The following is a 26,763-nucleotide window of genomic DNA, read 5'->3' on the forward strand; positions in this document are numbered from 1 at the left end:
TCTCTCCCTCCCTTCCTTCCTTTATCTCTCTCTCTCCCGTCCCCCTCTTTCTCCTGATCCGTCTCTGGATCCATCTTTTTCTGACTGTTTCCATTTCTCTGGATCAACTTCCCTGCTTAACCTCTTGTCTCTCCATTTGTCCCTTTTTGTCTCAGTCTGTTCTGTTCAGTTTTCCCTTTTGTATGCCTATCTCTTTCTCTGCAGTTAAGTATTCCTTCTTGTATTTCTCTTCTTTTGTTCTATGTTCACTTAGAGTCAGAGTCATAGAGATGTAGAGCATGGAAACAGACCCTTCGGTCCAACCTGTCCATGCTGACTAGATATCCCAACCTAAACTAGTCCCACCTGCCAGCACCCGGCCCATATCCCTCCAAACCCTTCCTATTCATATACCCATCCAAATGCCTCTCAAATGTTGCAATTGTACCAGCCTCCACCACATCCTCTGGCAGCTCATTCCATACACGTACCACCCTCTGCAAGGAAAAGGTTGTCTCTTAGATCTCTTTTATATCTTTCCCCTCTCACCCTAAACTTATGCCCTCTAGTTCTGGGCTCCCTGACCCCAGGGAAAATACTTTGTTTATTTATCCTATCCATGCCTCTCATAATTTTGTAAACCTCTAGAAGGTCTCCCCTTAGCCTCCGACGCTCCAGGGAAAACAGTCCCAGCCTGTTCAGCCTCTCCCTGTAGCTCAAATCCTCCAACCCTGGCAACATCCTTGTAAATCTTTTCTGAATCCTTTCAAGTTTCGCAACATCTTTCCAATAGGAAGGAGACCAGAATTGCACGCAATATTCCAACAGGGGCCTAACCAATGTCCTGTACAGCTGCAACATGACCTCCCAACTCCTGTACTCAGTACTCTGAACAATGAAAGAAAGCATACTAAATGCCGCCTTCACTATCCTATCTACCTGTGACTCCACTTTTAAGGAGCTATGAACCTGCACTCCAAGGTCTTTTTGTTCAGCAACACTCCCTAGGACCTTGCCATTAAGTGTATAAGTCCTGCTAAGATTTGCTTTCCTAAAATGCAGCACCTCGCATTTAGCTGAATTAAACTCCAACTGCCACTTCTCAGCCCATTGGCCCATCTGGTCCAGATCCTCTTGTAATCTGAAGTAATCCTCTTCGCTGTCCACTACACCTCCAATTTTGGTGTCATCTGCAAACTTACAAACTATCCCTCTTATGCTCGCATCCAAATCATTTATGTAAATGACAAAAAGTAGAGGGCCCAGCACCGATCCTTGTGGCACTCCACTGGTCACAGGCCTCCAGTCTGAAAAACAACCATCCACCACCACCCTCCTTCTTTTACCTTTGAGCCAGTTCTGTATCCAAATGGCTAGTTCTCCCTGTATTCTGTGAGATCTAACCTTGCTAATCAGTCTCCCATGGGGAACCTTGTCGAACACCTTACTGAAGTCCATATAGATCACATCTACTGCTCTGCCCTCATCAATCTTCTTTGTTACTTCAAAAAACTCGATCAAGTTTGCGAGACATGATTTCCCACGCACAAAGTCATGTTGACTATCCCGAATCAGTCCTTGCCTTTCCAAATATATGTACATCCTGTCCCTCAGGATTCCCTCCAATAACTTGCCCACCACCGAGGTCAGGCTCACCAGTCTATAGTTCCCTGGCTTGTCTTTACCAACCTTCTTAAACAGTGGCACCACGTTGGAAACCTCCAGTCTTCCGGCACCTCACTTGTGACTATCAATGATACAAATATCTCAGCAAGGGGCCCAGCAATCACTTCTCTAGCTTCCCACAAAATTCTCGGGTACACCTGATCAGGTCCTGGGGATTTATCCACCTTTAACCGTTTCAAGACATCCAGTACTTGCTCCTCTATAATCTGGACATTTTGCAAGATGTCACCATCTATTTCCCTACATTCTATATCTTCCATATCCTTTTCCACAGTAAATACTGATGCAAAATATTGATTTAGTATCTCCCCCATTTTCTGTGGCTCCACACAAAGGCCGCCTTGCTGATCTTTGAGGGGCCCTATTCTCTCCTGAGTTACCCGTTAGTCCTTAATATATTTGTAAAAACTCTTTAGATTCTCCTTATTTCTATTTGCCAAAGCTATCTCATGTCCCCGTTTTGCCCTCCTTATTTCCCTCTTAAGTATACTCCTACTTTCTTTGTACTCTTCTAAGGATTCACTCGATCTATCCTGTCTATACCTGACATATGCTTCCTTCTTTTTCTTAACCAAACCCTCAATTTCTTTAGTCATCCAGCATTCCCTATACCTATCAGCCTTCCCTTTCACCCTGACAGGAATATACTTTCTCTGGATTCTTGTTATCTCAGTTCTGAAGGCTTCCCATTTTCCAGCCGTCCCTTTACCTGTGAATATCTGCCTCCAATCAGCTTTCAAACGTTCTTACCTAATACCGTCAAAATTGGCCTTTCTCCAATTTAGAACTTCAATTTTTAGATCTGGTCCATCCTTTTCCATCACTATTTTAAAATGAATAGAATTATGGTCACTGCCCCCAAAGTGCTCCCCCACTGACACCTCAGTCACCTGCCCTGCCTTATTTCCCAAGAGTTGGTCAAGTTTTGCACCTTGTCTAGTAGGTACATCCACATACTGAATCAGAAAGTTGTCTTGTATACATTTAAGAAATTCCTCTCCATCTGAACCTTTAACACTATATCAGTCCCAGTCAATTTTTGGAAAGTTAAAATCCTGTACCATAACTACTCTATTATTCTTACAGATAGCTGAGATCTCAATTTCCCTCTGACTATTAGGGGGTCTACAATACAACCCCAATAAAGTGATCATCCCTTTCTTATTTCTCAGTTCCACCCAAATAACTTCCCTGGATGTATTTCCGGGAATATCCTCCCTCAGCACAGCTGTAATGCTATTCCTTATCAAAAATACCACCCCCCTCCCCCTCTCTTGCCTCCCTTTCTATCCTTTGTGTAGCATTTGTATCCTGGAACAATTAAGCTGCCAGTCCTGTCCATTCCTGAGCCATGTTTCTGTAACTGCTATGATATCCTAGTCTCATGTTCCTAACCATGCCCTGAGTTCATCTACCTTCCCCGTTAGGCTCCTTGCATTGAAATAAATGTAGTTTAATTTATTAGTCCTACCTTGTCTCTGCCTGCCCTGACTGTTTGACTCACTTCTGTTCTCAACTGTACCCGTCTCAGATTGATCTCTTTCCTCACTATCTCCCTGAATCCCACCCCCCAACCTTACTGGTTTAAATCCTCCCAAGCAGTTCTCGCAAGTTTCCCTGCCAGTATATTAGTCCCGTTTCAATTTAGGTGCAATCCGTCCTTCTTGTACGGGTCACTTCTACCCCAAAAGAGATTCCAATGATCTAAAAATGTGAATCCTTCTCCCATACACCAGTTCCTCAGCCATGCATTCATCTGCTCTATCCTCCTATTCCTGCCCTCACTAGCTTGTAGCACTAGGAGTAATCCAGATATTACTACCTTTTGAGGACCTCCTTTATAAATTTCTGCCTAACTCTCTGTAATCTCCCTTCAGAATCTCAACCTTTTCCCTTCCAATGTGGACAATGACCTCCTGTTGGCCCCTCTTCCCCCTGAGAACATTCTGCACCCTCTCTGAGACATCCTTGATCCTGGCACCAGGGAAACAACACACCATTCTGCTTTTTCTCTGCTGGCCACAGAAATGTCTGTCTGTACCTCTGACTACAGAATCCCCTAACACAATTGATCTCTTGGGAGCCGACGTACCTCTCATTGCATTGGAGCCCGTCTCAATATCAGAAACTTGGCTGTTCATGCTACGTTCCCCTGAGAATCCATCACCCCCTACATTTTCCAAAACAGCATACCTGTTTGAAATGTGTATATCCACAAAAGACTCCTGCACTAGCTGCCTACCTCTCCTACCCTTCCTGGAGTTAACCCATCTATGTGACTGTATCTGAGACTTTTCCCCCCTTCCTATAAGTGCCATCCATCATATACTATTGCTGTTGCAAATTCCTCATCGCTTCTATCTGTCTCTCCAACCAATCCACTTGCTTGTTTGTTCTATTTTAAGGCTTCATCTTGTATTTATTTCTATAGCCACAGCTGGCATTGAGAGAGACAACATTGGTGATATCCAGATGGGAGAAAGTGCATTGATGCCTAAATTAGTAACTAGGCAAGACTGAGATATTAGGGACCTTGAGTGACTGGGGGGCAGGGAGAACCCACCTTTGTGGTATTGAGATTACAGGATTTGTGGCATGTTAACTGAGATACAGTCATGTAGTGTATACATCAGGGTTTCCAATAAAGATTTTCTGCTGGATTCTAATCTGCCCATCGATTAGCTGACAGGCTGATTTGGTCTGATCCACCTTGGGATGTAAGGCCATCATTTCTTCTTGTCCCAACCTTGGCTTCGTTTGATTAGCTTTCTTTCTTTTTGGCATTGTAGCTCTTAACTTTTCTCGCCTTAGTTCAGAATCTCTAGTTACCTTAAAGTAAGCAGCCAAGTGCCTTTTTAGTAAAACCAGTACGTATGCAAACTTGATAACCTTGGAAAACCTACCATCTGTTCATAGCCAAATATATTGTTCTGTGATTTGAGGACGTAATGCTAGAGCCTTTAATAAACAAGAACCAACAGCAGTTGCAGGCACGATATTCTTACCTACCTGTGTTCCAGCATAAATCAATGTTTCCTGGTAATATGACATCAAATCTTAGTGAAATGCTGTACTGCACAATGTCTCATTGGACCAACCTTTTGTTCATGCTGAAAGGTGTAAGCTTATTTCTTGGATTTTGGCATCTTTACAATATTGCGCTTGTTTAAAGGAGTTAAATCCATGGGAAATGATATTTGAAAAGATTAGAGAGGGTTCACAGGCAGTGCCTGCACACCCATCAGAATTGCCTATAAGAGATGGAAAATTATATGCTGTGTACCAGCAATTACTGACCATTGTTTCCTGCCACTTTTACTCCCTGCTGAAAGCTCAGAAGTTGGAATTTATTCAGTTGTTAGGAGCTATTCACAGTCATGCAGCCTATAATATAAATTCTTGAGAAAGGAGTGAAATGTGTCCTCTTTTGAACTTATGTCAACAGCAGATTGGTTTCTCAGCAGATTAGTAAATCATTCAAGCTGAAGGTTGAATCTAGGTGGGACATTTTGAGATGTTTTTCCTGTGTTGAAGGTGCTATGGATTACAATTGAAACAGAAAATATTGGAAACAATTAGGTCTGACAACATCTGCAGAAAGAAAGAAAGAAAGTTAACGTTTCAGTTTGATAACCTGTCATCAGATCTGTCGAGTATTTCCAGTGTTTTCTTTTATATCAAATTTATGACCTTTTGCTTTTCAATGTAATTGTGCAAGTTGTACACTGCTAAAGGAGATGTCTCCATTCTTCCCAATTTGTTATTCCTTTGAACCACATTGGATCTATAACACTACTACTGTTATTCTCACCTGGAAGGTAGACAAGCTGATCTGCCGCCTTGAACCACTGCAGTCCCTGTCCTATGAACAGACCAAGGTGCCCTTAGGGAGGGAATTCCAGGATTGCATTTGACCACGTAAAGTCCTCTCTTGACCCAAGAGTGGATGGAGTGCCCGATGACTCCCTGCCACATGTATAATTGTGAAGGTGACAAGGGCTACGCGATGCTGCAGGTTTGATTTTAACAATACGCTAGAAGTTTACTTACCCTAAAATGAAGATAAAAGAGGATAAAACCAAGCTATTTACTTATGACACAATTTCTAAGATTTCAAAACATACAGCAAAATAAAATCTCGTTGATCCAAAGCAATCACTTTCCAGTACTCAAATACCAGAGAGATTTCCCTGTCACATCTACAGGTTTGACTTAATTGTTTTAACTCTTGGTCTTGAACATTTGAAAGCCTTTTTCTTTTTGATAAGGTGACTTAGAACTAAACATGAAAGTGGAGCAGCAGACATTGGTCGAAATGGACTTTAACAAGGCCTTTGACCAGATTCCACATGTCTGTCACCTTCAGTTCATAAGCTGTATTCCCAGCATGAATGTTATCTTTGTATCCTTTATGTTTATACTGCGTCTCCTTTTTCCCCTTAAAATTAATAACTTCAAAGCTTGCTGCATTAACTTGCACCTGCCATATGATTGCTTATTCTATCAACTCATCTGTCTTCTTTAGGTCAGTCCACACAGTTCACAGTATTTCAGAGTTTTTTTTGTCAACCACAAACTTATAAATTGCACCCATGCTCCCATATTAAAGTTATCATTTTTTATCAGTGAGAACCAATACCAATTTTGGAAATTTGGGCTATATAACTTCATCTGTCTGAAAAATGACTATTAATCACAAGCCTTGATTTCCTGTGATGTGACCAAGTTTGTCTTTAATCTGCCAGTGTCACTGTCATTTTAATTCCATGTTTTCTGATTTTGTTAGCAACCAATTATGAAGCATGTTTTCAAGCATTGTGGAAATCTATGTACACTGCATCACCTGCTGAACCTCATCGGCACTCTGTTAGTACTTCAAACACTAAACCAAATTAGTTAATCATGATTTACCTTTAACTGATTAGCTGAAGAGCATTAATCAAATGGAAGCAGGAGTTGGCCATTCTACCCCTTATTCTAATTTCCTATGCCTTTATCCCTAAAAGCCCTTTGCTGTGAAAAATCTTTCTAGAACCACTTTAATAATTCCTTCCAAAAATTCAATTGAATCACAATTTAACTTTCTGCATTCCCTAGTTTACAAGTTTGGTTTATTTAAACAGCCTTCTTTACTTACCCTTTTTATTCATAACAACGGTTTGGGGATCTGTTCTGATTGGGGATAGGTTAATTCAGTTCGCTGAACTGCTGGTTTGCGATACATAATGCATGCCAACAGCGTGGATTCAACTTCTGTAAAGACTGAGGTTACCATGAAGGTCCCACCTTCTCGACTTCACTCCTGGCCTGAAGTACAGTGACTCTCAGGTTAAATCATTTCTTTGTAATGAGAGAGCAGCCTGTGGGGACGATGATGATTTTTCCTATTATTTCGAAGATGTAGTGTCCAGAATAGTACCGAGTAATTCTGATATGGTCAAACAAGTGTGTAGTTATAGAGTTTTCTGTTTCCTTCATCATATTGTGCATCACTAGTGATAAAGACGAATGTTACATTAGCCTTTTTGGTTTTTTTTGTACTGGACTAATGTATTTCAGTGATCTGTCTGTGAACTCCAAAATCTCTCTCTCTAGCTTTTCACTATTTGAAAAATACAGGAGCCATCCTTTTTTGTCCAAAATGGATGAACTCACGCCTTACTGACATTAAAGTCCATCTACCGTGATTTTGCCCACTCATTCATTTAATTCATAAACGTGATCTCTGCAATTTTTTTGCTACTATCTGCATTACATTGGCATTGACACACTTGAATAGATAGCTCCTTATTGTGTTGTCTAAATTAATACAGTTCAACCTGGGGTCAATGAGAATATTTCTGCTGGAATGTTTGAAACAATGTCCTATCTGGATCTGCCCCTGCCCTATCACCTCTTACAACTATAAAGAGACCACACCTTTTTTTTTCAAAATATGAACCAAACATGAAAAGAATGGGCTTGGCTTTAAAAAGGGGAAAATACAAGGGTCTGTTTGCAATTTTGGAGCTAACTGGTGCATATGAAGCAATGTCACTATTGCGGGCAGATGTCAAGACAAAGAGGCACTTTGTTCAGGGCACTTTGCTGTCCAGAGTCAGATTTTGATTGGTAAGAGTTATGTGTTCTGAGTTCTATGTAGTAATATCTTTCTGATTAGCTTGGCTGTACAGGCTGTTCTGATATAATGTGATAATTCTGTACCTGTGCGATCCTGCATTATAAGAAAATTGCATAGTAGCAGCACCATTTTAAACCAGTGGGATAGGAATCGTGTTATAGCCAAGATAGGTAAGGAAAGTTTGTGTTCTATAAATGATGGTCTAAATTCTTCAATTGTGTTATAGCCAATTCGCATTGAAGAGAAGTGCGTTAGAGCAGAGCCGACTGTAGTTTATCACAAATCCTGTGAGGGGGAATGAGAACAGCAGAATACTGAAGGGTACAGTTGCTATCGACCTCAAAACCTATCTCTTTGTTCACTTGCTATGAAAATTTGCCTTCATTAACTCTATCAAAACAGCAGGGAATAACTACTTTGAATTGCTAAGGAAAAATCCTAAAATCCAAAGGGAAAAGAAAGACCTGGAATTCAACTTAGCTATCTGAATTAAAGACTGTGTGGATAATATCAAAACATCATTGAAGAATCAAAAGGAATGCAAAACCATCTCATTTAGCTTTGGGGTTTTGAACTGGTGAAATAGAACTCAATATTTATGGGGTTTTTTGTGTGTCAGGGAATTTCTAGAAGGGGTAAATCGAAGTCATGCTAATTAATGATCCTGCCATTTCATTCTTGTTAAACTTTTGAGTGTTAGAATAAATGGCTACTTTTCATGTTACTGAGGAAAACCGAGTATTGTTTGTTTTTATCTTGAGTAGCAGTCAGAGACAAATTAGGCAAACAATTTGGTAGCTCCATTAAATTTTAAGGTTTGTTAGAACGCTGGGAATTATGGGGTTTGGTTTCCAGTATATGACTTCAGCGAGTCATGACAAAGTTTAAGGGCTCTTCCTCTTACAAGGACAATGGGTATAGAGTTGTAAGTAATCGAGGATAAAAGGACAGGCACCAACTTTTGCATAGAAATGAAATGACACTAGACATTGCTGAAGCCTTTCTGTAGATGGAATTTGGGAGGCAATAACCTAGTGGAATTGTTGTTCCACTGGTAATCCAATGAACCAAGTCTTATTCTGCAGTCCCAAGTTCAAATCCCACCATGGAAGATAGTGGAATTTAAATTCAATAAAAATATATAGATCTGAAAGTCACCATGACACCATTGTCAATTGTCCAGTTTAAAACAAAAACACTGATTTATTAATTCCTTTCAATGAAGATTTGTTTTATTGTTATCACATGTACCTGAGCACAGTGGAAAGGTATGTTTTGCGAGCAGTACAGCCAGATCATAATGTACAAGGACTCACCAAACATTGTGTATTTGTACAGATTAAGGCATACAGGGTTACGGCTGCATTGGAGATACACAAAAGTGAGAACAACACTAGATTTGAAAACCTAGAGGTCCATTCAGCAGTCTAATAACCCAGGGAAGAAGCAGTTTTTTGAACTCGTTGGTACATGTGTTCAAGCTTCTGTATTTTCTGAACATTGCGATCCTTACCTGGCCTGGCCTACATGTGACTCCAGACTAACAGAAATGTGTTTAATTCTTGACCACCTTCTGAGATGGCCTAGGAAGCCACCCATTTGAATCCAAGGGATGGACAATACATGCTGGCTCAGCTAGTGATGTCTATATTCCACGAGTGAATAAATTCTCTTAAAAAGAGATGTCTCTGACAAAAATACTAGTGATCACAAGAGTCAAGTTTATGAATTAGCAAGCAACTTACAAGTGGAAATAATGAGAACTACTAGCAAAGCAAATCATGAGACATTGAAGTCAATTAATATTATGTGACAATTCAAGTTAATATATGAAACTGATTGAGTTAGAGCAGGATGTGAAAAGAATGGAAATGGATTTGGGAAAACATGAACTAGGAATCAAGGAGAAAATCAAAGAAAAACAATTTGAACTTAAAATGATGCTTTTGGAATACGAGATCTTAGAAGCCAAAGAAGGTTGTCATGAAGAAATTGCTAGTCATAAGCATTTCCTTACAAGATTTTAATTTAAGTTTGTACAGACCCTACCAGAAAAAAGATGTGGAAGCATTCTTTGACATCTGATAAAACAGCAAGACAATTGATTAATTGAAAACTGGATATTTCCCCAAGCTGCGTAAATTGACATGTGCAGATACATTGTCAGTAAGGATTATAATTCTGTAAACCAGGCTGGTCTGATGCATTCAGGTAAGGTTTTGGAATTTGAGGAAACAGTCTGGATGAACCTACATTAAATTTGAAAGCATTAGATTGTCAAGCAAACTTCTTGTTAACCGGCACCTTTGGGACCAGGAGTGTACCAGTTGATCAAATATTCTGGATAATCAAGAGGTCCACATAATCAGTGTAAAGGCACACACTAAGTTATAGAAACGCCATTCTATTGGGGACGGATATACACATCACTGATACAACATCAATCATTTAAGTAATGATACAATTTTGTTTTAATAAAATTTATTAGCAGAGAGCCTTCTCACTCACATTCCCAACTGTACATGAGTAAGAGGCGATCTCATGTAAATGTTGACCCCCAGTTTTTGGCCAAGTAACCTGGAATTTTCCAGGTTAAATGTAAAAGTTGACCTTCGTTCTTCACAGATAACAGATCAACGTTTACGAGTCAGTGTGCCGGCTGTGACACCCCGCTCCGGTTTTCCAGCCTGCCGGTTGTTCTACTCTGCTCCCGGTCTTTCACTCCGCTGGCTGTTGTGTTCTGCTCTGGGTTTTCAGAATTAGCATAATTTTTTTTTCTTTATTCGTTTACCGATCAGTTGGGCTTCTGCTGATGATATGGCATGAATTTTGACGGGCGTGAATTTCAGCCCCTCAAAAGTAGTATCCATGTAATAGTCAGCTGCATAAATTTGACCTTATAAAGTAGTCAAAAAATTTGACTATTACTCAAGTATATATGGTAGTTTGCATAATACAGTAAATTTCAGAATATGTGTAGATAATGTTTGCCAGTTTATGAAGAGTGCTGGTCATAAGATATTGTTAAAACATATGCTGTAATTTTGATAGGTTGATACAAGCATTAGGAGTAAATACTAAGTATGAGACTCTCCGAACATTCTCTGAGAATTTAAAACTCATTACCTTTTCTAATAAGAACCAAGATTATACTGGGGTGACTGAAAGGGTTGGTGGGGAAGAAAGGGGCTACAAGGATCGAAATGGAGAAAACAAAGATATAAGGTGGTGACAGGGGAGAGAGAGAGCTGAAAGTCGGGTAGAGGAGAAAGGTTTCAATGGGAGAGAAAATGGAAGCTTCAAGAGGCAATGGGGAAAAGTTGTGAGGGGGGAGGCTGCAATAGGTGGCAAGAGAGTGAAGCAACAAAAGATGAGGCATTGAAGGGAGGTTGAAAAGAATACTCTGCTAACTAGGAGCCATGAAAACTTGAAATCATTATGGTAATGAATTGCTTGCAAATAATTTTGGAATCTCTATTTATGGCTACATCTGTTCAGGAGCTCCTGTATGAGGAAGAATATATTGGATGCTATTGTGAAAAAAAGACCGAGCATACAGTTCATTCATATGCAGTACTAAGGTGAAAACTGCCAGATTAAAAGTGTCTGGTCTTGTGCATATGCAATGAAAACGCATTGGCTGTTACCTCACCCCAGTCTGTAAAAGGTGATGTTTGCATTGCTCATTGTCTCATCCATTCCTTAATATTGAAAATTTGAACAACTAGAAGAAAAACAGTTTATTCTATTCTATATAGTCCTTAAAAATGTCCCTCAATACTATTTGAAATTACAGTAACACTTTTGGACCCACAAGCTCAAAAGTAACAAATGCACAAGATCATGTGCAAGTTTCCTTCCAAGCTATACATCACCCTTACTTGGAACTTATCACTGTAGCTTCACTTACAGATTCAAATCGTTGAACTGCCCTCCTAATAAAACTATGGATCCACCACATCAAATAGACTGCGGCACCTCACCTCTCTATGGCAATCAGGAGCCCTTTATTGCGCATGCTGTTTGTCAGACCACCTGGAACATCTGAACTCTATATGTATTAAATTGTAAACTGGTTTTCAGCAAATCACAGCAGCTCAGAGATTGTGGTTTCAACTTTGAACTCCACTCAGAATTGTGTTGAATTGATTTATTTCACTTTGGGCGAAGAGAAGTATCAGTCAGGGAAATCTGAAGTACTTTTGTCTTGATTCAAATCAACATACCCCTGTTCCTTCAAAAATGGAGGAATTAATTAAATTTTACTATGTATGTTTGAAAGCAAAGCATTGCATCTCATACCTCATGTTTAAACATATTGAAAACTTATATTTCTGATCATCTTGTATAATATAATTTTATGTTGCTAACATTGTGGGTGGCACGGTGGCACAGTGATTAGCACTGCTGCCTCACAGCACCAGGGACCCGGGTTTAATTCCCACCTCAGGCAGCTGTCTGTGAGAAGTTTGTACATTCTCCCCATGTCTGTGTGGGTTTCCTCCGGGTGCTCTGGTTTCCTCCCACAGTCCAAAAAAAATGTGCAGGTTAGGTGAATTGGTCATACTAAATTGCCCGTAGTGTTGGGTGAAGGGGTAAATGTAGGGAAATGGGTCTGGGTGGGTTGCTGTTCAGAGGGTCGGTGTGGACTTGTTGGGCCGAAGGGCCTGTTTCCGCACTGTAAGTAAGTAATCTAATTTCAGCGAGGTGTGATGTGGCATGGATGAAATTTCTATATGCCTGTGCTATGAAAAACATGTAGACTGATTATATTTGATGTTTCAATATGTTAACCTGTGTAAGATTAGGTAACAAGTCTGTTGGTAATGATAATATGAACATTTTGGTGCAGTTTAAGGTTATTGTGCGGGCTTTACCATGATTGCTACGTTGGTTTGCAATGTGCTGATGCTAATAGCTAGGTAAATGTACTGACGATGCTGACAAATGGTCGAGGAGAAATAAATACACATTTATATAGCTTCTTCATATCTTCAGTGGGTCACAGCTAATGAATTACTTTTGACCTTCAGTTCATTCTTATGTAAATGAGGGTTGGTTAAATTGTTTAATACTTTGAGGATTTGTGAATTATTTAATCTGTCACTACGCTGTTGTGTATTTTTCAGGTGTGTGCAGCACTTCTGCGGGGCTGTTGTCAACAGCTTGCCTCTCTTCATCTGTCAAAGAGTATCTTCTCACACAGGTAGTCATTCTGTTCTTAAAGTTATTTTCTCTTTTTGGCAGGTCTTTAAAAGAACATCAATGCCAAATGACCCATGCCTTTTTTGAGAGGAGACTAAGAATGGTTTCTGTCTTAGACATGTGTAGAGTTTCATTCTGGTTACCTAGATTTTGTTTCCTTTACCCTTTTGAGGGAAAAAAAACTCATGCAGGCAGGATAATCTGAGGATTTGGAGGGAATTGGAGACTGAGATCTGATTTGTATTGGGTGAGCAGATGGGTTCTGGAGCACAGTGTAATTGTCATCATTTTTCTAGTTATTATTTTTATTTTCATTTAGCTGTGCTTCAGAGCTAGTTCCCAAAAAGTATGCAAATTCACACTAAAAAGTGTTCCCAAGAAATAAGCCTCCGGTCATTTCCCAGATTTGTGAAGGCTGATGGCCCTGAAGAGCTTGTTTAGCAAATATACGTTTCTGCAGTGATTAATCTTGAAAAATGTACTTCAAGTTAAATTGCTTTGGGAGAGCACAACAGTAATTTAGCACCGAAACAATATAAAAACCGATAACTGTCCACCAGAAAATGGATCATAAAGAGTCCTCTGAGTCGGAGTCATTCATTGGTCAGATTGGATACTTTTAGTGTCCTCAAGGGCATCATGTTCCAAGTGATTACCACTCACATTTAAAAACAAACTGCTTCACTTTTTCCCAACATTTTTCAATTCCTTTGTATTGTTTGACAGATTTAACATGAAGTACAATGTGTATTTAAATGAATTTCATTAATTTAATTGTGAATGTAGTGGTGTGTCAAGGGAGTGTAAAGGAGTGTTGATTAGTTTGAATTAATTATTATCAAAAGCATCTTGATTTGGAGTTGCCAGTGTTGGACTGGGGTGTACAAAGTTAAAAAGCATCTTATGTGTTATACTACTTATGTAAATCACCAAGCAAGTCCATGTAGTCATAAAATTCTTTTGTATTCAAACTGAAGATTAAAGCCTTGGTCAGATAAGAATTAGAGCTGTTCTCCACTGAACCAGTTAACAACAATGACTGACTTAGCAGTGAGCTAATTATGTTTATGTCTTCAGACATGTTCTGAGACACCTATGGTCCCAGGCCTCCTGACCTGCATGTAAGGATACTACCTCCACTAATTCTGATTATTCAGGACAGTTGATTTCAAAAGCCAGGTGTAATAGAATTGCCGAATAGTCCTTAATTAAGACCCAGCCCTGCACAATGCCCACTATTCTCCTTCAACATTGTTAACCAGTCATCAATTACCTTAGTCTTTTCACTGATCTAAAGATAGGAAAAACAAACCAGAACTCTGTGTCTGTGTGAGTCCACATTCAATCATAGTTTACTGTTCCACTGCAGTCAGTTTATGCATTTTGGAAAAACCATACACATTCTCTGAAACAGATCACCTTTGTATTTGGCTCAAAAAATGATGCAGCACAAAAGGACACCGGTTTGCCCATGCCTGTAACCCTTTGAAAGAGCTATCTAATTTTGTCCCACTCCAAAGCCCTGTGAAAGTTCTTCCTTCAAAAATGTTGTAGATTGTGGTGGACAAATTCAGAAGTCACATGACACCAGGTTATCGTCCAACAGGTTTTTTTGAAATTACAAGCTTACGAAGTGATGCTCCTTCATTGGGGGGAGTAGAGAGAAGCGCACAGGGCACAGAATTTATAGGCAGAAAGATAATAGCTAGGTAACTCCAGGTAATTGAGTGTCAAAAGATAGGACAACTGGTGTGGGTGGAGTGTGGACAGGCTGAATAACAAGTCTTTGCAAGTGATCAAAGTGTCAAACGATGTGAGTAAAGCTGAATAGCAAGTGAAGGGATGGCCCATGATCCGATTTAAGGTAGAGGGATAGTCACAAGAAAAATCAAAAGTAAGATGTTGTTAGAGACAAACCAAATGTCTGGAATAACACAATAGGCATGAGAGTACCATGACGAAGGTCCAACCAAAGTAACAAGTAATCCAGAACTTTAATTAATGTAGAGGTATCATTACAAGTTATCAAGGTGACAATTTAAAACAGAACAGCAAGGAAGATTTTACAAACACACAACAGTGTAGTGGGGGTTACATGTAGCATGACATGAACCCAATATCACGGTTGAGGCTGTCTTCATCGATATGGAATTTGGCTATCGATGGCTGCATGACAATTCTGTGTTGTTGTGTATCTCAAATGCCACCTTGGAGGACACTTCCCCAAAGATCAGGGACTGAATGTCCTTGACCACTGAAATGTTCCCCAATTGGGAGGGAACACTCCTGCCTGACGATTATTGCACAGTATCCATTCATCCATTGTTAGAGCATCTAAATGGTTGTGCTGACATACAATGCCTTGGGCATCCTTTCCCGCAGCACATGACATTGACAACATTGGCCGAGTCACGTGAGTATCTGCTGTGTATGTGGTGGGTGGTGTTCTTGCGTGTAATGGTAGCATCCATGTCAATGATCTGGCATGTTTTGCAGATGGTGTTGTGGTTGCTGTTCTCCTGAAGGCTGGGTAGTTTGCTGCGAATGAGAGTCTGTTTGAAGGCGAGAAGTGGAGGCATAGGGCTGACCTTGGCGACTTGTTCATCTTCACCGATGACATGTTGAAGGCTGCGAAGAACATGGTGTGGTTTCTCTCTCCGGGGAAGTAGTGGACAACAAAGGGTACTCTATCAGTCATAGCCTGTGTCTGTCGTCTGAGGAGGTCATTGCAACTTTTTGTTATAGCACGTTGGAACTGGCAATTGATGAGTTGAGCATTGTGTCCCATTCTGAAGAGGATATCTGGAGATATCCATTGTGTTCCTCTTCATCTGGGTAAGGCTTGACCGTAGGGGATGATCCCTTTAACATGTTGAGGGTAGAAGCTGACAGTAGAGTGAAGTAGTGAGGTGTCCGTACTTGATGGAGATGTGTATGACCAAGACTGAGACTGATTCTGAAGAATAGTCAATGGTGAGTCTGGTGGCATGAAACTTGTTGATATTGTTGTACAGTTGTTTGTGATTCCTTGCCATGAATCCAAAGGAAGAAAATTTCATCCATGTATCTGGTGTATCGTGTTGGTTGGAGGTCCGGTGCAGCAAAGAAATCTTGCCAGAATTTGTGCATGGAAATGTTGGTCTATTGGTGTGCAAATTTTGTCACCATGGTTGTTCTTTGTATCTGGGTGAAGAGCTGCTTGTCGAAGGTGAAGATGTTGTGGTTGAGGGTGAAGGGAATGAGTTGTAAGATGGCTTCTGGAAGTTGTCAGTTGTCAGTGTGAGTACTGAGGCTGTTGCAGTGATGCTGTCGTCGTGGGAGATGCTGGTGTAGAGTGTTGAAACATCCATTGTGATGAGGAATGTTCCTGATTTGACCTGTCTGTGGGTGCCAAGTTTCTGTAAGAAATCTGTAGCGTCGCAGCAGATGCTGAGGATTTCTTGTACAATGGGTTTCGAAGTTAAAAATCACACACCAGGTTATAGTCCAACAGGTTTAATTGAAGCACACTAGCTTTCGGAGCACCGCTCCTTCATCAGGTGATTCCACAACCACATGATGAAGGAGCGTCGCTCCAAAAACTAGTGTGCTTCCAATTAAACCTGTTGGACTATAACCTGGTGTTGTGTGATTTTTAACTTTCTACACCCCAGTCCAACACCGGCATCTCCAAATAATGGGTTTCAAGTTACCCTCAGACATAGCCAAAGAGGTTCTCACACAGAGTCCTGCTGCCTGATCAGATGGGATGTCTCGGTATGTTGGCTTTGCACGCCTTTAGAAGGCAGTAAGGGGTTTCATTTGAAAGAGGTGCATGGGTTGAGGGTGAATAGGATACTCTGAAGGTTAGGATCAGTCTGTTAAGTTGACAGGTGTGTTCTTTGGTCAGACTGGCAGGTGTATTGTTCCTGTTATTCAATTGTCATATTGCTTTTCAGTGGTCACTTCTATTCAGTATAATGAAGATTCCTCCTCACATTTATCTCTACACCCTTCAGGCACTCTGCCTGTATTCCTAATGAAGGGCTTTTGCCTGAAACGTCAATTTTACTGCTCCTCGGATGCTGCCTGAACAGCTGTGCTTTTCCAGCACCACTCTAATCCAAACTCTGGTTTCCAGCATCAGCAGTCATTGTTTTTACCTCGTTGATTTTAATCCTACTGCGAATCCTCTTGCAAGGATGTCTGCCTTGAAGAAGCTTTCCTCCTCTCTCTACAAGAATTTCAGGGAGTCCCTCTCCCACTGCAACTCCCAGGTCATTTCCTCTAACCTGAAGCTCTTCAACCATGTCCTGAAACAAACTCGCTACCACAGCCACATTTGCTTCCTCAGTGCCTGCCTCCGTAACCAACTCATCCCACACGGACTCCGGACATAGTCATAGTTTTTACCTAATGATGATTTCTGCTTTGTTTGCTGTTTTGATGAATGTTGTGGTTGGTGTTGAGAATATAGATAGTGTTGCGTTGTGGTTAGTGACATTCTGCACCCTCTTGTGAGCACAGCTGATGAACCTGGCATTGGAAGCATCTTCTGATATCTTGAGCATACATGTGGGCCCTAGGGCAGCAGTCCGATTCAACTAGTTCTTCTTTGGTTGCTGCACTGTGGATCTCTCTGTCAACTGTTCCGGTTCGTTTGTTAGCTCACTGGGCTCGCTGCTGACGTTGTGGGGTTTGTGGAAGAATTTGTGAAGCCTCACTCACCTGATGAATTCCTGCTGCGGGACCAGTGGGGTCATTTGGTAATTGAGCCTTCAGCTGAGAGCTCTGATTTTGTCTGGTTGAAGGGTGTGGTCAGGTAAGTTGATGATGAACTTCCCTGCGGTGGTACAGCTACATGTAAGATGCTCTTGTGACTCGGCCAATGTTGTCTACCTCATACGCTGCAGGAAAGGATGCCCCAAGCATGGTATATTGGCGAGACCCTGTTGACGCTATGGCATTGATGAATGGACCCCATACAACAATTGCCAGGGAGGGGAGTGTTCCCTCACGGCTGGGAACACTTCAGCAGTCAAGGACATTTAGCATTTGAACTTTGGGTAAGCGTCTTCCAAGGCGACATTTACGATACACAGAATCACCAAGCAGAAACTGATAGCCAAGTTCTGTACCCATGAGGATAGCCTCAACCGTGAGTTTGGATTCTTGTAGTGCTACACATAACCCCACCATACTGTTCTGTGTTTGTAAGATCCTCGCTGTTCTGTTTTGACATCATCACCTTAATAACCTATGATCTCTCTACCTTATTTAGTTTGTAAAGTTTTGGATTACTTGTTACTTTGGTTAGACCCTTGTCATGCAACTCTTATACCTATTATGTTATGCCAGATGTTTGGTTTATATTATTTTTGAATATTTTTTTGTGATTATCTCTTACTTTAATTAATTGGATCATTGGTAATCTCTTCACTTGCTTTTCAGCTGTTGACACTTTAGTCACACAGTTCGACATTTTTAATCACTTACAAAGACTTGTTATTTAATATTGCCATTATTTCTCTACCTATAAATTCTGTACCTGTGCACTTCTCTGCATTTCACCAGATGAAGGAGTAGCCTCCAAAAGCTTGTGAAGTCAAATAAACCAGTTGGATTAGAACCTGGTGTCATGTGACTTCTGACCTCAAAATTCTATCTAATTATTTGTGAAATTTGCTGTTGAATCTGCTTCCACTGCATCTTTTTCCCAGGCAGGATATTCTAGAGTACAACTCACTGCATCCAAAAAAATTCTTCGAGTCACCAATGTTTATGCTATGATGTGATCAAAAGGAATAAGAGCAAGATTAGGCCAGTCAACCCCTCAAACCTACTCCACTGTTCAATAAAAGCATGGCTGACCTGATTGTCCACAACCTTCATTTGCCTGCCGCCTTACTTATAACTTGGGCTTCCTTGTTAATCCAACATATGTGTAAGTCACGCTTGAATATAAGTCAGTAGCCCAGCTTGCACTGGAAAGAGAACTTCAAAGACTGTGAAGCCTTTGAGTGAAGGAATCCCTCCTAATTACATCTCTTACTTTTAAACTATGCTTTCTAGTTCTAGATTTCCCCCGATGAGAACTTCTCAGCATCTACATGTCTGGCCTCCACTTGATCAGATGGCTTTGATCCAGATGGCTTCTCACTTTTCTAAGCTTCGACAAGCACAGCCATCTGCAATTTTTGTCCATTTAAATAATAATCTGTGATTTTCCTGCCAATGTGCACAACCTCTGGGTTTTTTTTTGTTTTCTTATTATCAGATTCTCAAGTGTGTTTGACTCATTTTTATGAGGAACATAGAAGCAAGAATAAGCCATTCAGTCTGTTGAGCTTCGACATTTAATATGATCTTGGGCTGATTGAGCATTTCATTGAAGATTTTGTATGTCTACAGTTTCCAATCTCTTTCCATATAAAACAAATATTCTACACATTAATTTCCATTACCCAAGTGAATAATCACACATTTTATTCATATTATGTAAGGGACTGAATCACTTCATAAGATGTTATTGAATACAATCTTCAAAATGGTTTTGCAAGGCCAGTACTGAGTAGAGATGCTAATAATACTACCTTATGATACAACTGTTCACGGTTCAGTGGTTAGCACTGTTGCCTCACTGCACAGGGTTCCAGGTTCGATTCCAACCTCAGGTAACTGGGTGTGTGGAGTTTGCACATTCTCCCTGGGTGTGCGTGGGTTTCCTCCGGGTGCTCCGGTTTCCTCCCACAGTCCGAAGATGTGGTCAGGTGAATTGGCCATGCTAAATTGTAAATTAGGTGCAGAGGGAAATGGGTCTGGGTGGGTTACTCTTCGGAGGGTCGGTGTGGACCTGTTGGGCCGAAGGGCCTGTTTCCACACTGTAGGGAATCTAATCTAATCGCACTGCCACTTCATGAGACTCAGAGTACAGGTCGTTCTGTTATAAAATGCCTCTTGTCAACATGGTTGACAAATTGGAGGCGCTATTTCAAACTTTTAAAACATTTTAACGTGATTACAGTGCCAACAATTTAAGCGTGATTTTTCTATAACGCAGAGCTGCACATGAATGCAATCATTGCATCATAGAAGAATTGACTGTAGTTCACTGTGACAAATGAAGTGCTAGCAAACATCACATTTGTTAAAAGGATAGAAGTAATTGATATAACGTCACTGATAAATTAATGTTGACCAAATTGATGTGAAATGAGGAATTGCTGCTTTTTCATGTGCCATAATTTCCTGTTTCACACTTTAGTGATTGAGTTGGTTAAATGGTGTACTGGTTATGTTAGCAGCTTCAATTACTTAGCTTTGGTTGTGACAAAATTGATTTTTTTTTCATATATTTGCTACCTACTGCAGTTGTAATGACCAGTTAACAAATTTGGGAAAGTACATTTCTATATTGAAGTTATTCAGTTGTGCTTTCTTAAGTGCTGTTGTTGCAAAACATGGTCAATTCCTGGAATTTAAAATTTGCTGCAATGGGAGTAAATTAAATTAGACATATATCCCCGAAAAGAGAAGGTAGGTCAGATGTGATTTTAAAACCAAAAATGAGGGTTTTAAGAATGTAATTTTGATGTGGTTCTGTTCGCCGAGCTGGGAGTTTTTGTTGCAAATGTTTCGTCCCCTTTCTAGGTGACATCTTCAGTGCTTGGGAGCCTCCTGTGAAGCGCTTCTGTGCTGATTCCTCCGGCATTTACTGTGGTTTGAATCTGCCACTTCCGGTTGTCAGTTGCTGTCCGCTGCAGTGGCCGGTATATGGGGTCTAGGTCAATGTGTCTGTTGATAGAATTTGTGGATGAGTGCCATGCCTCTAGGAATTCCCTGGCTGTTCTCTGTTTGGCCTGCCCTATAATAGTGGTGTTGTCCCAATCGAATTCATGTTGTTTGTCATCTGAGTGTATGGCTACGAGGGATAGCTGGTCGTGTCGTTTCGTGGCTAGTTGGTGTTCATGGATGCGGGTTGTTAGCTGTCTTCCTGTTTGTCCTATGTAATGTTTTGTGCAGTCCTTGCATGGGATATTGTACACTACATTGGTTTTGCTCCTGCTGGGTATCGAGTCCTTTGTCCTGGTGAGTTGTTGTCTGAGAGTGGCTGTTGGTTTGTGTGCTGTTATGAGTCCTAGTGGTCGCAGCAGTCTGGCTGTCAGGAGCCATACATCAGGAGCATTTCTGATACCCAGCATGAGCAAAACCAACGTGGTGTACAACATCCCATGCAAGGACTGCACAAAACACTACATAGGACAAACAGGAAGACAGCTAACAACCCGCATCCATGAACACCAACTAGCCACGAAACGACACGACCAGCTATCCTTAGTAGCCATACACTCAGATGACAAACAACATGAATTCGACTGGGACAACACTACTATTATAGGACAAGCCAAACAGAGAACAGCCAGGGAATTCCTAGAGGCATGGCACTCATCCACAAATTCTATCAACAGACACATCGACCTAGACCCTATATACTGGCCACTGTAGCGGACAGCAACTGACAACCGGAAGCGGCAGATTCAAACCAGTATAAATGCCGGAGGAATCAGCACAGAAGCGCTTCACAGGAGGCTCCCAAGCACTGAGGATGTCACCTAGAAAGGGGACGAAACGTCTGCAACAAAAACTCCCAGCTCGGCGAACAGAACCACAAGAACGAGCACCCAAGCTACAAATCTTCTCCCAAACTTTGAATGTAATTTTGACTTGATGACTACCTCTTTCAATCCAATGATAATACCAGCCAGCTAGCTTCACTACTGTCCTTAGGGAAGGAAACTGCCACCCTTACCTACTCTGGACTACGTGTGACTCCAGACCTGCAACCATGTGGTTGACTCTCAAGTGCCCTATGGGATGGGCAATTAATGCCAGCCCACCTGGTGATGCCTGAATGATTTTTTTAAAAAAAAAGCTAAACACCAAATGAATACAGTGTTGTAGTCTTGATGGCTACAGGCTCAAGGCAAGTATTCTAAGCTGAAATAATGATTTATGATTTGGACCAATTTCTAAATGACTGATCCTTTTTGAATCTGAAGATTAGTTAATTTAAAATGCACAAAGTCCAGGGAGCACATGGCTATTCTGTTCAAATTGAAATATCTGTCAGAAGATGAAAAAGAAGCCAATCTGTGAAATATGCAAGACAAAAAAAATGCTTTGAATTTTGAAAATACTGTTTAGGTTAATTTTATTCCTACTGTGGTAAGAAATATTAGAATCTTTTATCACTTTCTCTCGTGAAAGGATGATGGCTGCTATTGTTAAAATACTGTAATTATAATGCTTCTCCATCTTTAGTAAATCAAATTTGTACTTATCAAATTTAAGATGAGCATTGATGCAATGGTTTACTCTTCCACAGATGGGAGTAATTATATGTGACATTGCTTTTAGCTATTGATCACTAAGTAATTACCAAACAAGATTTTGCTGTTTTTCTGCTGGGCATATTAACCAAGGTTGTTTTCTTGCTTTAAGATTGTGAAAATGTTCCATGAGACAAGAAGTGATTCCCCCCAGATTTCCTTTGACCTCCACCTACTGATCATGATTCCCCTTTCTCCCTATCTTCCATTCTCTCCCCCCCCCCTCCCCTCCCCCCCACTGATCACAAACTTTGCTAGGCCAGTTGTGATCCGATCCTCTCTTGCCCACCTCTTTTATTTTCCCCCACTCCTACCCCTGATTGCCTGGCAAAGTTCCCTGCACCCTGTGTACTAGTGTAAGCATTGGCACTGTTGAGTTCTCTTCTTTATTGTTGTGGGTATGCTATGTTCCTGCCACCCGTGCCACATTATCAATGCAATGTGTCAAAATTAATATTGTATCTGTGAGAATCACTTGAAAGTGTGAATTGAAAAATAAAAATTGCTTAGCCATATCCAGAAGGAAAGAACAAAGATTTTTACACCTCCTGTGTCCCTTAGCATCATTGTAAAATTGTTCTTAATCAATTGTCCTTAATATTAAGGTTTGCTTGGTGTACTCATAAAGACATCAGCCGTTTTCAAATGTTAGTTCCTTTCTTCGGGTTTCAGAAGTAGGAAAGGATTCAATCAGTCCAGATAGTAGAGCGGAGTCTGTAAAATTGCTAGCAATTTCCAACTGCCAGCAGTTTTTCCTCCTGCTAACTGTTCTGATTAGTACAGGCCAAAGGTGGAGGATATCTATTTGAATTATGAGCTTAGAGGGTGGCTGAAAATTCACATTCTCAAATTTGTGTGGGCTATGAAGAAAGTACCTCCGGACACCTTCACTGATTTTAACCAGTATGTACCTAACTTGCTTCCCATTGCTACAAATAAAACGACATGTCAGGGAATGGAGAGTTTGAGTTATAAGGAAAGGCTGGGACTTCTTTTCTTGGAGTAAAGGAGGTTGAGGCATGACCTTAGAGGTTAGCAAAATCATGAGGGGCAGAGATAAGGGGAATAACAAAGGTCTTCTTCCCAAGATAGGGGAGTTCAAAACTAGAGGGCATAGGTTTAAGATGAGAAAGCTTTATAAGGGACCCATGGGACAACTGTTTCATGCAGAAAGTAGTATGTATATGGATGAATTGACAGAGGAAGTGGTAGATGCAGGTGCAGTTACACTATTTAAAAGACATTTGGACAGGTATACAAATAGGACATATTTAGAGGGATGTGGGTCAACTGTAGGCAAATGAGACAAGTTTAGTTTGGGAAACCTGGTCAGCACAGACAAATTGGACAGAAGGGTCTGTTTCTGTGCTGTATCATTCTATGACTCTAAGTTGTTGTACAACACATTCACATTTATGATACCTAAGGAGTTAGCCCAAGTGTTCAAATTTTCGCCTTAAATTTGCAGGTTAAATATAATGAACTTGTCATCAGATCTGTTGTAAAAATAGAGGAAAAGATACAACTTCTGGAAATATGAAATTGGATTAGTGATAAAGAACTAATTATTCTTATTCTTCTAATGTCTGAGAGGGGGCACCCTCAACTTTCTGTGATATATCCAGCCAAAGTCTCACCAGACATTTCTTCTATGTTTTAATTATTTCTTTCAAAGAGGATACAGAAATGATACTGGTGGTAGGTTCTTGCAAGGTCAAGAGTGTTGTACTGATAGATGGCTTTTCAGATAGTGACCTCTTACTGCTTCTTCAGAGTTAAGCTGTGTAAAGGTATGAATATCCAGATCAGTTTTTCTGTAGCACTCTCATAGGTCAGATTACATTAAAAGCTAACTCTGATATTATGTAAACGATAGATTTCAAAGCCAGGACAAAAGAATATTGTCCTTCATAAATCACAATAATTTGGCAGTTTCCAAAAGAGATTGATGAGATTGAAGGTGATGTTATTGAGAGCAAAAGTTTGTTTGGGATTTGTTTGTACAAAGATATAAAGTATCAATACATGCCAGTAAGTCCAATAAGTTAATATAAGCAGTTGGAACAGGAGTAGACCAGCCAACCCTGTGAGCCTGCTTTGCAACCAATAACATTGTGGATGATCTTCTATCTCAGCTGCACCATTCTGTATTATACCCAATCCCTGGATTCCCTCATGCTCTCTAATCCATTGATATTTCTAGAACCCAACTACTAAATACACAAGCTTCACCGGTTACAAATTATAATACTTTGGGTGAACAAATTGCTTCTCCTCTTGAACCTAAATGATTAGTTTTTCTGAGACTATCACTTTTCCAGACTATTCAGGAGAAATATTCTCCCAACTACTCCCATGTTTAAGTCCTAGAAGAATTTGACTATTTGAATGAGGTCATCTCTGACCCTCTCAAACTCAGGATTTTGCTTAATCCTGGGGTTGAATTTTTAGCCCTATTGTGGGCAACCACAGAGTCAACAAGTGGAAAACCTCTCCCTGTCGGCTAACATGCCGGTTTCCCATCACCATCCCGTCCAGAGTGACTTTAACCACAAGGGGAAGAGTGGGAAAAGCAGCTGGGTTACCTGCCTGCAAGCAGCATGTAACCAATTAAAGATTGCAACAAATAAACAACTTGACCCATTCAGCCCACTCTGCTGTTCAAGAAGATCATGGCTGATCTGCCAGTGGATTTAACTCTACTGTTTACCTCCTATAACCTATCACTCTCGGCAGTCAAAACTCAAGCTTGAGTATGTTTAATGGGCAAGCCTCCAGGAAAGTTATTTGATTAGGTTAGTTTAGATTAGATTAGATTACTTACAGTGTGGAAACAGGCCCTTTGGCCCAACAAGTCCACATCGACCCGCCTAAGAGTAACCCACCCTGACCCATTCCCCTACATTTACCCCTTCACCTAACACTATGGGCAATTTAGCATGGCCAGTTCACCTAATCTGCACGTTTTTGGACTGTGGGAGGAAACTGGAGCACCCAGAGGAAACCCATGCAGACACTGGGACAATGTGCAAACTCCACACAGACAGTTGCCCAAGGTGGGAATTGAACTCTGGCCTCTGGTGCTGTGAGGCTGTGCTAACCACTGTGCTACCATGCCGCCCACTTGCTCATCAATAACTTTAAATGTGAAACTCTTTATATTTAAACTGCATTTCCTTTCCTACAATGTATAATGGGAGCATTTGCCCCATTGCTCTCTCAGAAGCTTTATGTTTCATTCAGACCATCTCTCGTCCTTCTAAATCCAATGAGCGTAGACTTAACCTGCTCCACCTTTCTTTCCAACAAAAGCCCCTTATTCCATCAATCAGCTAGTGAGCATCCTGTAAACTATTTTTGATACAGGAGTCAGTGCGTGGTCACCAACTATTCACAATCTATGTTAATGGTTTAGTTGAGAGAACTAAATGTAATATCCTTCCAGTTTACAGATGAGACAAAACTGGTTGGCAGAATGAACTATGAGTAAGATGCAGTTACTTCATTGTTATTTAGACAAATTGAGTGGCCAATTGAATGATGTATGAAGTGTAATACGAGTTTATCAATGTGGGTTGCAAAAATAGGAAGGCAGATTATTATCTGAATGGTGATAGCTTGGGAAAGGGACGTGCACCAAGACGTGGGTGTCCTTGTATATCAGTCACTGAAAGTAATCACGCAGGAATGGCAGACAGTGAAGAGGCTAACTGGCTTATTGGCCTTCATTGTGAGAGGATTCAAGTACAGAGGTAGGAATATCTTGCTACAAGAAGTGAGTTGGCAGGACTGACATATGAAGAGAGACTTGATTGGTTAGGATTATATTCAGTAGGAGTAAGAAGAATAAGGGGGGATCTCAAAGAAATTTCTAACAGGACTAGACGGGGTAAGCTTAGGAAGAATGTTCCTGATAATTAGGCAGCCGAGAACCTGGGGTCACATTATAAGGATACGGCGTAAGCCATTTAGGACTGAGACAGCGAGAATTTCCTTCACTCAGAAAAAGGTGACCATATGAAATTCTCTGCAACAGAAAGCAATTGAGGCCAAAACATTGAAGGAGCTAGCTATTGTTTTGGGGGCTAAAGGGACCAAAGAGTATGGAGCAAATGAAGGACCAGCGTACTGCATCGAATGATCAGCCTTGCTGACAAGGAATAGTGGAACAAGCTCCAAGGGCTGAATGGCTTACTCCTGCTCTGATGTTCAGTGTTTGCAGTTTATGTCGTTAAGATGGTCCTTTATGATTCTTCTGCTGTCCAGTCCATTGCTGTGGTCATCTTTCTGTGGTTGGTAAGAGATGTAAGGTGGATATTTCACTCAAAAAGTCCCAACTTATCAGTTAAAAGTTACAGTTTACAACAATTGTTGCAGGAAAAATAAACTCTGTTTTTCTCAGAA

The 26,763-nt window shown here is 40.7% G+C and overlaps 1 protein-coding gene across 3 annotated transcripts in view; it reads left to right on the top strand.

Annotated features, from left to right (window-relative positions):
* LOC132832127 (F-actin-uncapping protein LRRC16A-like) overlaps nucleotides 1-26,763 on the top strand; it is a 458,164-nt gene that overhangs the window by 249,666 nt on the left and 181,735 nt on the right. For all 3 annotated transcript variants that reach the window (XM_060849857.1, XM_060849859.1, XM_060849860.1), the window contains exon 15: nucleotides 12,916-12,992. In XM_060849857.1, coding sequence (XP_060705840.1) covers nucleotides 12,916-12,992 — 77 coding nt within the window. The remainder of the gene's footprint in view (nucleotides 1-12,915; nucleotides 12,993-26,763) is intronic.

The sequence above is a fragment of the Hemiscyllium ocellatum genome, chromosome 34, assembly GCF_020745735.1.
Source record: "Hemiscyllium ocellatum isolate sHemOce1 chromosome 34, sHemOce1.pat.X.cur, whole genome shotgun sequence".
Classification (NCBI taxonomy): Eukaryota; Metazoa; Chordata; class Chondrichthyes; order Orectolobiformes; family Hemiscylliidae; genus Hemiscyllium; species Hemiscyllium ocellatum.